This window comes from Bidens hawaiensis, unplaced genomic scaffold (genome assembly GCF_021521415.1).
Source record: "Bidens hawaiensis isolate Kalapana, Puna unplaced genomic scaffold, B.hawaiensis_p1.1 tig00017860_1, whole genome shotgun sequence".
In the NCBI taxonomy this organism is placed as follows: Eukaryota; Viridiplantae; Streptophyta; class Magnoliopsida; order Asterales; family Asteraceae; genus Bidens; species Bidens hawaiensis.
Window position 1 is genome coordinate 163,872 of NW_027492697.1, and position 13,619 is coordinate 177,490.

At 32.7% G+C, this 13,619-nt stretch overlaps 1 protein-coding gene across 1 annotated transcript; it reads right to left on the reverse strand.

Annotated features, from left to right (window-relative positions):
- Positions 1-1,400: 1,400 nt before the first annotated feature.
- On the reverse strand, positions 1,401-8,266 carry LOC143554858 (light-induced protein, chloroplastic-like). The gene is made up of 3 exons (XM_077044532.1): positions 7,866-8,266; positions 4,436-4,628; positions 1,401-1,736 (listed from the first exon to the last, which is right to left on the reverse strand). Exons 1-3 carry the CDS (start codon positions 8,264-8,266, stop codon positions 1,401-1,403), a joined length of 930 nt encoding a protein of 309 aa, XP_076900647.1.
- Positions 8,267-13,619: the final 5,353 nt, after the last annotated feature.

Genomic DNA, 13,619 nt, shown 5'->3' on the forward strand with positions numbered 1-13,619 from the left:
ATCAACCATTGCAAGTTTGAGTAGGCATGTGAAAATAAAAATAAAAATTCAAAACCAAACTAGATTATTCAAAACTTTGAACTCGAAATACCTTAAAATTTAGATATCTGAGTTTTTAGATGAGGATAGAATTTTAAAAAATTTTAATATTTCAGGTATCGGATCATTTTTGGATATTTGGAATATTTTTTCAGATATTTCGGTTTTCAGGTACTTCAAACAATTTTCGTATGTATAAAATATTCTTTTAATAATTTTTATAGTAGTAGTTGTTCTATAAGGTTTTTGAAATGAGGATTTTATGATGGGAATAACTTGAGATGGAGAAGCTACTCCAGCTAATACCCCTAACTTAAATAATAAATATGAGTGTCACCTTCTTCTCATGATCTTCTGTAATTGTTGGATTTGAAAGAAAGTTGAAATGATATACTTGTCAACATTGGCTACTTGAATTTATTCTCAAGATCTTAAAATTTTAATATTAAACTTCTCATTAACATGTCACAAGTTGCTTAGTAAATTCTTGATCAACGCCAACCTGTTTCTTGATTTCGTAATCTTAAAATTGTATTTGGGTCGAGTGACTACTGCTCTGATACCATAAAAGCAGTATAAAAAATTATGCGAAAGAATAAACGATGAAGTTGGCATATGTGTATTGTATTTTCAGCTTTCATCACCATCAAAGTGAAAGATGCAAAGATCATATATACAAAGAAATGGAAGCTATACCAACCACATCTTACAAGGTTCAACGGGAGAGTGTTTTTGGTCACCGGTCACATTCTAACTTCTAGTACCAAATTTGGATGAGTGCTCTGAAAATCTGTAAATCAAATTAATAGACATTTGAATATTGAAACATGATAGCACACGCAAAAATAGTCATAAATCGACCACGGAGAGTACTCATTTAAGAGCATTCTCATCTCATTCCTCATCTTTATCTCTATAATTACACTAAAAAACACTACATTTCTCTCTCCTGTTCAATTAAATAATATTTTTTATACATTTATCAGTACAGTTTTCTCTCTCCTCTACTCACAACCAATCCAACAAATATTAAAAAATAAATAGGGGCAAACAATGTTCCCCAAATGTTTCCTCAAATTTACAAAAAATCACTACATTTTTCTCTCCACCCTATAATTTACACTCACAACCACTCAAAACCTCACCCTATAATTTACATACTCTCCTCACATAAATTTAGGAGATGAGATGTGAATGCTCTAATAATATCACCCTTTTAACAAAGTACTCATCTAATAATATCACCCTTTTAAACACTCAAAACCTATATTGTTATTCACTTTCAACTTTTTAATAGTTTTATATGAGATTTACATTTACATATAATATAAAACATAGATTTTATTTATGAGTTCCAACACTTAGAAGATCAGGATAGACAGATTAAGGTAAAAGAAGGGGGAGCCTTCTTTAAGGAGAACAAAGACACTACCACCATCGCCCCTCGAGATCCGAAGTTCTTCATCATGGAAGGTTGTTAATAGCCATGATTCTGCATTCGCTTGTGAGATGGAGAACTTCAATGGCGCTTGGTTGGAAATGGTCTTTGCGACATTTGAAGCCGTGTCTTGAACTGATGTGATCAAGCCTTTGAAAGGAGACAAATCAACTTTTTGTCCTAAAACTTCAACGTTTTCGAGTAACACAATCGAGTCGGTTAATTGCGGTGTCCCAATGATCCCTTCATCGAACTTTATCTGCCATTCAAACAACAATTTCGAGTTTTTTTTTTATTAAATGGTATAATTAGGTTACACAAACGGAATAGATGTGAAACTTGGTTTTAGTTTCCTGATTATTCTTTTTAAAAATAAAGTGATCATAATTGTTTCATTCAGATCAGTGAAATAAAACAGATAGAAAAGGTTTCACCGTAATGAAACAATATTGAAAGTTGAGTGCTTATTATAGTTACAAAAAAGATATGTTTGCCTTTATTGGAAATATATTGAAATTAGGTTGACCGGGGTTGTTTTACATTATATGTTTATAATCCCCCGTATTACGCGAGTTGTTTTACATTTTATGTTTATAATATTTATTTATTTTTGGGTTTTAATTTTATTTATTGTATATAAGTTAATAAAATACTTAGTATTTGATGATAAAGGGTTTCACAAATAAATGAGATGTTATAACCCGGTTTAAAAACTATTTGGGTTTAGTGAGACCCATGACCCGCTTATTTTTTTACTATAAAATTGTTTTTTAATAATAAATAATATTTTAAATATGTATAAACGAAAGCTCCCTCAATTCTATAAAGCCATCAGATTGCTTTATTCTTAAATGAAGACTTTTCATGCATTTAACCCGAATTCACGGCTATGGGTCTCACCAAACCCATACATTCCTTACACGGGTTATAACATCTCATTAAATTAAAAATTACTATTATCAAATATTTGTTATGAAAATCCTATAAAATAGTGATATACTAAAAATTAATATTCATTTTTTAAAATATATTATTTATAATTAATAAACAACAATTTTACAGTTAAAAAAATAAACAGGTCATTAGTCTCACTAAACCCATATAGCTTTTAAACCTATATAACATCTCATTTATTTATGAAACATTTTATCATCAAATCCTAAGTATATTATTAATTTCCTTACAATAAATAAAATTAAAACTCAAAAAATATATAAATATTATAAACGAATAATCTAAAACAACATATGATGATGTAAATAAATTACAATACATGTTGAATGCAAAAAAATAGGAAAATGAAAGAAAAAAAAAAGAAAAGAAAAGAAAAACTATAGATCTAAGAAGTCTTTATGGGTTTATTTGTAAATAAAGACTTCTTATGCATTTGACCCGAATTCACGTGTATAGGTCTCACCAAACCCAGATAACCTTGAAAGGGTTATAACATCTCATTATATTAAAAATTAATCTCACCAGATATTTAATATGAAAAATCCTATAAAATAGTGATATACTAAAAATTAATATCCAACTTTTTTAAGAAAAATATATTATTTATATAATGAAACAATTTTGTAGTAAAAAAATAATAAACGGGTCATGGGTCTCACCAAACCCATAGCTTTTAAACGGGTTATAACATATCATTTATTTGTGAAACCCTTTAATCATTAAACCTAAGTAAATTATTAACTTTCTTACAATAAATAAAATTAAAATCCAAAAAAAATATAAATATTAGACACGAAAAAGAAACACAGCCCGTAATACGGGGGATAAAACCTAGTGTGTGTGTATATATATATATATTTCAAAGAAATCATATATTAATTTTTAATATATCCCTATTTTATATATTTCATATCAAATATTTGGTTAGATTAATTTTTAATTTAATGAGATGTTATAACCCGTTAAAGGAATGTATGGGTTTGGTGAGACCCATAGCCGTGAATTCGGAAATGCATGAGAAGCCTCCATTTACAAATAAAGCAATCTGGTGGCTTGAGACAATGTAGGGAACAACCAGATAACTTTTAAAGGTTTCGTTAATATATGTTATAGATAGATAGATATAGAAATTAGATTGCTATTTATGATTTTCTCCTTTTTTTAAATTGAAAGTTAGGTGGCATTTGGTATGCATGAATGAGAGGCGAAATGGAATGAACCATTACGATGGAATGAAAAAAGATGTGTTTGGTTGGTTCCCGGTTCCCGCCCACCACCACCATCCCACTACCACTCACTACCATTTTTATTTTATTCCGGTTTTTTCTAGCTTACCAAAAAATAAAAAAACTAATAATTCATTTTATTCCCACGTGCATGGTAACCAAACATGTCAATGGAATGGTAATGAATCATTCCATTACCTTGTCCATTCCATTCCTTCGCTCATTCCATTCCAAAGCCCATTCCATTACCCCATACCAAACAAACTCTTAATGTGTTAATTTGATTACAGAAAGTGTTTTAAGAGGCTTATGCAATGGTGGGAAAAGAGACCTAAAACTGGAAAAACCCGAAAACCAAACCGTATCATAACCGTGTTGTAAATTATATAAATGAGAATTCGGTTTTCTATTCAGTTGCTAACTGTATCAGAATGGTAAACTCGGTTATCAGTTCCAAAAATCTTGTTTACTCGGATAATCGAACCGAATTTAATAGAATACAAGTTAAATCAGATAACCAAACCAAATAAACCGAAATGATCGGTTGAATTCGATTAGACATATTTCTAATCCAGGCCGGTTCACTGCCGGTTAGGGCCAAAAAAATTCAAAACCGACTAAACGAATCGAATAAACCGATACGATGAACACCCCTAAGCTTATGAGATATACATGTTAAGCAACTTTTGACCCGTTTGACTCCTGGGTCTATTTTATCCTTAAATAAAATATTTTATTTGACCTGTTTAAGATAAAATATAAGCATTTGTGGACCCACCTGCACGCGCTTAGGACTTCTGACTTTAAACTTGGCGTTTGTAGTAATTGCGGTTGTGGACCCGAGTCCAGAGAAAACGACACAGTTTTGGACTGCGAAATTTTCAGAGTCAATGGTTTGTGATATTTCTTCAACCTTCACCACTGGCAATCCCCTTGACAGCAAAGGGTACAAACCTAGGAAAGATGTATAACTGTAGTAACACAAAACATGTATCAAAATCTGGTTACATATTTAATTATTTAATTTTTGTCTCCTCGTTTTTCATAATAAACTGACGAAGCACTAGAAACTATGAATGACAACCAAATCAACTCCCTAAAAGTTCAAATTTACCGAGCATAAACAAACCCTAGCATGAGGTCAGTCCTAAGAGAAGCTCATTTAATTATGCTTGGCCGCTGGCCTAAACGAGCCAATTATTTAAATAATATATAATGTTCACATAATTACATAATAAATATTATTATATATATACTTATGATAAAAAAAAACTAACTATATAATTATATATAAAACTTAATTAATAAATTAATGAGCCAAGCTCGAGCTAGAGCTCTCTTAGCTGGGGGTGAAAACGAGCCATATCCAGCTTGTGAGCAACATGAGATCGGCTTGTAAAAAGCTAAAGCTAGCGGAGACAAAACGAGCTCGAGACTTAACATTAGCTTGTTTAATAACCGATCCCGAGCCTAGGCTTCATTTATCAAGCTGGCTCACGAGCTTAATCAAGCCTATTATTAGCACAATTTTCTATTTAATGTATTAAATACATATTTATATAGTAAGACTTACTATAGATAAACTTTATCATAAGAATAACTATATAATCTGTATTATGTTATATATTAATATTATAATTAAAAATATATAAAAATGATTTAAATTAATTAATAAGTCATAAGCGAGCCTAGCCGAGCCTGAGTCAAGCTCAAGCTTGAAAAACCAACTCACTAGTCAAGCTCGAGCATTATCAACATTGACTCGACCATTATAAACAGAGTTAAACAAGAAAACCTCAAGCTAGAGCTCTCGTAAGTGAAAATGAGCCGAGCTCGAGCTCATTTACACCCTTAGGACTCAGGGCTCATTTGCACATGTATTAACAAAGTTCGGACCACACAAACAAGAAAGATAACATCATAGCATAATTGCCTCAAACAAGCCTATGTATTTTGTATAAGTTTGGTTTCATTTAATGCACATGAGTTGGAATCTGTAGCTACCAAGCTCTTTTCTTCGTCTGTAACACGTAACAATCATTTTCCAAATTTATATATAAAGGGTCAAGTTATTCTACAAAAGGTAATAAAAATGAGAAGTGTGAGAAGTCATAAATAATTGACATGTGTCAAGTGGGGATCAAAGGAAAAAGGGTATAAAGGTAATTGTACACATTTTCTCTCTCCACATGCAATGCACATGTTAATACCCCCATCATTTTAGAACGTTTATAACTTTTTCGTATGATATTTTAAAAAAAAAAATTCATCATAATAACAAACGTTTTTTTATCTTTAATATGCGTATGATTTTTGTTATATAAAATTTAAAACAAAAATCACGTTATTGTGTCTTTTTGCACAGAATTGTATCTTTTCGCTTATCATTGTGTCTTTTTTCGTCATTGTGTCTTTTCGCACACCATTGTGTTTTTTCGCTTATCATTGCGTTTTTTTTCGTCATTGTGTCTTTTCGCACACCATTGTGTCTTATCTCACACCATTGTGTCTTTTCGCTTATAATTGTGTCTTTTTTCGTCATTGTGTCTTTTCGCACACCATTGTGTCTTTTCGCACACCATTGTGTCTTTTCGCTTATCATTGTGTCTTTTTTCGTCATTGTGTCTTTTCGCACACCATTGTGTCTTTTTTCGCACACCATTGTGTCTTTCGCACACCATTGTGTCTTTTCGCTTATCATTGTGTCTTTTTTCGTCATTGTGTTTTTTCGTCATTGTGTTTCAACTCATCATTATGTTTTTTAAATACTAATAACACCATTGTGTAATAATAATATGTAAAATAATGATAAAATAACAACAAATTATCTAATACATAAAACACAATGATTAATACATGTTACACAATAACTTGAAACGTAAAACACAATGGTGAATACGTATAACACAATGACCTAAAACGTATGACACAATGGTGAATACGTATAACGCAATGGCCTAAAACGTAAGACACAACGGTGAATATATATAACACAATGACTTGAAACGTAAAACACAATGGAAACAACATATTACACAATGACAAAATGAACAACAAAAAAACACAATTAAAAAACTCATTAATTTTTTTTATTATTTTTATATAACAATATGATACTCATATTAAAGATAAAAAAACGCATATTATTATGGTGAATTTTTTTTTAAAAAATAATGTCGTATGAAAAACTTATGGACATTTTAAAATGATGGGAGGAATTGGCATGTGCCATACATGTGGAGAGAGAAAGTCAACAAAGGTGGGTTATTACCTTCATGCTCTTTCCATCAATTTTTGTTTATTAAATTAATCTCAGCCATTCAAATATAAGATCAATGGACTGGATTTCTTCTCACCATTCTCATTTTTGTTGTCATTTGTATTTTAACTTTACCCTATATACGCATTACATACATCAAGTGGTACTAGCATATAACAAACAGAAAATCTTTATAGAATTTAAAGTGACTTACCTAACAGGCAGGCTAACATCAACTACCATTACTTGCTAATTTAAATAGATTATTGTATACTATGAATATCTAAGATCTAAGATTAATTGTATAAACCTATAACATACAACTCCTGAACAAGTTTTGATATATTTAAATTAAAAACTATCATTATGTATAAAACTATGACAAAAGTAATTAATTAATGTATATTATACTATACATAAAAAATAAGTATAAATATGTATATGATAAAAATTATAAGAAATATATAAAGAAAATAACTAAATCATTAACAAATAATAAACGAGTCGGATTCGAGCCTTGACGAGCTCCTCAAGGTCGCCTTTGCAATTTCCAAAATCTAACTTCAAATTTGAATCATTGCAAACACTCGATCAGCAATATGGCACCTGATATATCATACCGAAAACCCTAATTTGGCTAACACAAATATTATCGATAAAACAAGCCGATCTCAAGCCCTTGTATGGGAAGCTAGTCGAGCCTCACTTATTTTAAAGTTTTACTTCTTTTGGACTTTTACGTATTTGTGTTACACTTTACGTAATCGTGCTTGAGCCGAGCTTCACTCATTTAATAAATAATTAAGATTTTAATTAAAATATATATAACTAATTAAAAACATATATAAATTATTAAATAAATAAATATTAAATGAGCCGGACCCAAGCTTTTGAAAAGAAGGGCAAAAACTCAAGCTCGAGCCTAGTCATTTATTTATCAGTCACTTACGCCAAAATCCACTTCCCGTTGAGCAGCGAAAGCGCCTCTTTCGGCACGGGATTCGGATTCTTCGCCTCGAGCTGGGTGATCAGCTCCACAACCTCCGCCCGGGTTTCACTCGTGGCGGTCAACCCACGGTTCGTTCCGTAGAACGAATCGACCAGCTGCTTCTTCAACACATCAATCTCCGTCGGCTCGGCCACCGGTTCTTTCTCCGTCACTGCCACCGGTTCCCAGTTCTCTTCGGTCGAAGCACACAAACTGAAATTGAAATTGAGTTTCTTGCCTGCGGAGAAAATAAGCTTGGATTTTGTTGTGGCTTTGGCGGGAAAGTTGGGAATTCTGGTGGTTAATTTCGCCGGCGGTAATGTATTGGACGGAAAACTAGTGATTACTGAAACGCTGGCCATTTTTTTCCGCCATTGATACGGAGAGAAAATAGGATGACGTGTAATGTTAAATGACTTAGAATGGGAAAAGCACATATACTACTACTTCAAACTTCAAAGTGGAGTAAAGTGCCATTTTTATTTATGTGCTTTGACCAAATAAAATGAATTTAGTTTAAAATTTTAACTTTTTTTTTGGTATGTTAATCCTTCGTATTTTTTAATTCTTGTCAATTACATTTAAATCAATAACTCCGTTAAATTTAATCGTAAAGTCACAGATAGACATGTATTTTCACTTTTTCTTTATTATAATACTTATTTTAGTGGACTGCGGTTTTCGTCCTTGTGGTTTGTCCAAATACGCGGTTTGCAATCAAACCCGAATTTATTAACCTCGTTAATTTTGGTCGTTAATCCATTTGTGTGCCCCTCACGTGACGACCAGTTTTGTCATTTCTCTCCTTAAATAAACTTCAGTCATGATTCGTAAGCCCCCTCACGTGAGGGCCTGGGATGCATTTGGGGAAAAAAGGAAAAAAAAAACAAGGAACAAAACTGCCCCTCACATGAAGGGCACACTGAAGGGTTTAACGACCAGACTTAACGATATTAGGGAATTCGGGTTTAATTGCAAGTGAAATGAAACCAAAAGGAAGAAAAATGCAAATTTGAAACTACTGAACTAAAACTGCAGATTTGGACAAATTAGAGGGACGAGAACCGCAGTTTACTTAAATAAATATTATAATAAAGAAATGGAGAAAAGACATGTCTACCACTGACTTACCGATTAAATTTAACGGGGTTAGTAATTTGGATGTAATTGACAAGAACTGGGAAACATGGATGGTCCATAGGCAAAAAATAAAATTTTTGGACTAAATTCGCATTATTTGACAAATCACAAGGACGAAAATGTCACTTTACTTTTAAAGTGCGAAGTGACAAGTTTACAGTATATTATTATACTAGATTTTATCCCCATATTAATATTACGAGGTTATTTAATATTATTTGTTTATAATATTTATATTGTTATAATATTAGCTCTAACTATAACAATATTATTAGTGTAATATGAGAACTTGAAGATAACAAAACAAGAGAATAAGAAAATGTATGATTCAGTAAATTTTGATGGTGTCTACTTAGATTACAAAGGTAGATATATATATACAAAAAGGTAATACTATTTAGGGGACATGTTCATATAGTTGGGATTGAAAATTTGGCATCCATCACATGGATGTGTCTTACCGACACTTTCATAACACTTATGTGGAGTGTTCATGTGGCCAAGACTTTTGACAAATGTGAAAAGGTGTTATACAACTTGTAAAATCGTCGGTGGTTTCACAACACTCCCCCTTGGATGACACCTTTTCAAAACTTCGGGGTCTTGAAGTACTACTTCATTAAAAACCTTGCTAAAGAAAAACCCAATGGGAAAAAGCTTTAGTTAAGGGAAAAAGAGTGCAGTAGATAGCTCCCCCTCAAGTTGCAGGTCGTTACATTGTTCGTACATGGCGCATGCCAATATCATGGACATGTTTTCTAAATGTTGCTGTAGGAAGTGCTTTTGTGAAAAGATCAGCTGAGTTGTTGCTGGATTGGACATATCTCATCTCAACCTGATTTTCTTTAATAAGGTCCCGAGTATACTCAAAGTATCTTGGTGGTATATGCTTTGTTCTGTCACTTTTGATATACCCTTCCTACATTTGTGAGACACAAGCTGCATTATCTTCATAGATAGGAGTTGGAATTCGATCTTTCTCTAGTCCACAAGAAATCAATATGTGTCGTGACATAGATCTTAACCATACACATTCTCTTGAAGCTTCATGCAATGCAATGACTTCAGCATGATTTGAAGATGTTGCAATGAGTGTTTGTTTCTGAGAACGCCATGAAATCGCAGTTCCTCCATTCTTAAATACGTATCCAGTTTGAGATTTTGCTTTATGGGGATCAGATAAATAACCTGCATCTGCATAACCAACTAACACTTCTTTTGAATCGTTAGGATAAAATAAACCTAAATCAGCAGTTCCTTTTAGATACCGAAAAATATGTTTAATGCCATTCCAATGTCTTTTAGTAGGGGATGAACTGAATCTTGCCAATAAGTTAACTGCAAAAGAAATGTCAGGTCTTGTATAGTTAGTAAGATACATAAGTGCTCCAATTGCACTGAGGTATGGTACTTCGGGACCAAGAATCTCTTCATTATCTTCGCAAGGACGAAATGGATCATTGTCAACATTGAGTGATCTAACAACCATCGGTGTGCTTAAAGGATTTGCTTTGTCCATATTGAAACGTTTTAAGAGTTTCTCAGTATAATTTGACTGATGCACAAGTATCCCATTATGCATATGCTCAATTTGTAAACCAAGACAATATTTGGTTTTTCCAAGATCTTTCATTTCGAATTCTTTCTTTAAAAGAGCAATTGCTTCATTAATTTCTTTTTGTGTCCCAATTAAATTTAGATCATCAACATACACAGCTATGATCACATATCCTGATGTTGTCTTCTTGATGAAGACACATGGACAAATAAGATTATTTGTGTATCCTTTGCTTATCAAATAATCACTCAAACGATTGTACCACATCCTTCCAGATTGTTTCAGTCCATACAAGGATCTTTGTAATTTGATGGAATAAATTTCCTTAGGCTTTGAGCTTATTGCTTCGGGGAGTTTAAATCCTTCAGGAATTTTCATATAGATGTCACTATCTAATGATCCATACAAGTAAGCTGTGACAATATCCATAAGACGCATCTCTAACTTTTTAGAGACTGCTAAGCTGATTAAATATCTAAACGTAATAGCATCCATAACAGGAGAATACGTTTCTTCATAGTCAATTCCTGGCCTCTGAGAAAAACCTTGAGCTACAAGTCTTTTTTATATCTTGTAACTTCATTTTTCTCATTTCGTTTTCTCACAAAAACCCATTTATATCCTACAGGTTTCATTGACTTTGGTGTAATGACAATAGGTCCAAAAACCTTTCGATTGTTTAGTGAGTTTAATTCAGCTTGCATAGCATCTTTCCATTTGTTCCAATCTTGTCGATTTTTACAATCATCTATAGATTTTGGTTCAGGGTCATCATTTTCTTCCATGATATCGCTTGCCACAGAATAAGAAAATATATCATCAATATTTTCCATTTCATCTCGATCCCACATTATATGTGATTGACCATAGTTGATTGACAATTCTTTATTGGAATCATTTATTCCTTCCTGAGGAAATGTTATATCATTTATTCTTTCCTGAGGGAAGGTTTTGTCAATCATTCCTTCCTTAGGGTCAGTATCCTTTTCAAAGCCCTTTCTTTTTCGAGGATTTTTATTCTTTGAACCGATTGGCCTTCCACGTTTTAAACGTTTTTGAGATTCATGAGTTGCATTATTATGGTTTTGCTTGCTTGGAATCTCAACTCGAGCTGGAGCATTAGCAGCTGGTATATGAGATTTAGTGACCCTGTTTATATCAGTAAATGCATCAGGTAACTGATTTGCAATTTCTTGTAGATGTATTATTTTTTGAACCTCTGTCTCACTTTGTTTTGATCTTGGGTCTAGGTGTAACAATGATGGCACACACCATGATATATCTCTTTCTTGCTTTTTCATTTCTCCCCCTAATGTCGGGAACATTGTCTCGTTAAAATGACAATCAGCAAAACGTGCTGTAAATACATCACCTGTTTCAAGGTATCTTATGATGGAAGATGTTTCATATCCAACATATATTCCCAACCTCCTTTGGGGACCCATTTTTGTGCATTGTGGTGGTGCAATAGGAACATACACAGCACAACCAAAAATTCTAAGATGAGAGATATTTGGCTCATTTCCATAAACAAGTTGTGTGGGAGAGTATTTATGATTTGCACTTGGTCTCACGCGGATTAATGATCCAGCATGCATAATTGCATGACCCCAAATAGAAACAGGGAGTTTTGTCCTCATTATTAATGGTCTAGCTATTAGCTGTAGGCGTTTGATCAACGACTCGGCTAAGCCATTTTGTGTGTGTACATGAGCAACAGGGTGTTCTACAACAATCCCCACAGACATGCAATAATCATCAAAAGCCTGTGATGTAAATTCTCCCGCATTATCAAGCCTTACTCTTTTAATGGTATAATCCGGAAAATGTGCACGTAATTTGATAATTTGAGCAAGAAATTTTGCAAAAGCAACATTACGAGTCGATAATAAAGAGATATTAGACCATCTGCTGGATGCGTCTATTAAGACCATGAAGTATCTAAATGGTCCACATGGTGGATGAATTGGTCCACATATGTCACCTTGAATTCTTTCAAGAAACATTGGTGTTTCTTTATCGACTTTTAATGGCGAAGGCCTTGTAATTAATTTTCTAAGAGAACAAGATGTACATTGAGGCATTTTATCTATTTTGTGGATCTTTTGACCTTTCAGTGGATGCCCATGTGTATTTTCAATGATCCTTTTCATCATTGTGGATCCTGGATGGCATAATCTGTCATGCCATAAGTTTATGATACCAGAATCGCAACAATTTTCTTTGACTGCCATATGTGCTTGAGGCACATTTATATATGTATAATGCAAACCAGAATGGAGCATTGGCAATTTTTCCAATATTTGATCTTTGCTTATGATATGCAAATATTTTTCATTACTAACAGTCCTTGACTGAGTATCATATCCATTATGATATATGTTTCTGAAACTCAACAAATTTATTGTTGATTTTGGGGAAAATAAAGCATTTTCTATTTTGAGCTTTGTACCATTTGGTAATGCTAAATTAGCTTTTCCCACTCCTTCTATCAAGTTTGTAGGACCTGATATTGTATTGATGATCCCTTTTGTTGGTTTCAGTTTATAAAAATATTTTTTAGATCTAAGTATAGTATGCGTGGCTCCACTATCCGCTATACATATATCTTCTTCATTTGTTTGATCTTGTGCTCCGGTGATTTTCATTTTAAATCTTGAAAAATATTAAGAAAAAAAAATAAGTGTATAACGAAGACATATGGTATTTTAATAAGAACTTTATTTAATTGAAACACAAGTAGTACATGAAAGAGGAACTACATAATTAAAGATAATGAGAACACACTTAATAATTACATCTAATTATAGTAGTCAAGCAACTTTGTTTCAAAGTTCTACCCCAAAGTCTTCAACGCTCAGCTCAGCATTGATATTATTAAAGTTATCAACTTGGTTCACTTCTTTCTCTTTTCCTTTTAGAGAGGCTTGGTACAGTTCACACAAATGTGGAGCTGTGCGACAAGCCTTTGCCCAGTGGTTTATACTTCCACATCTAAAACAGGAAGTGCCATTGTT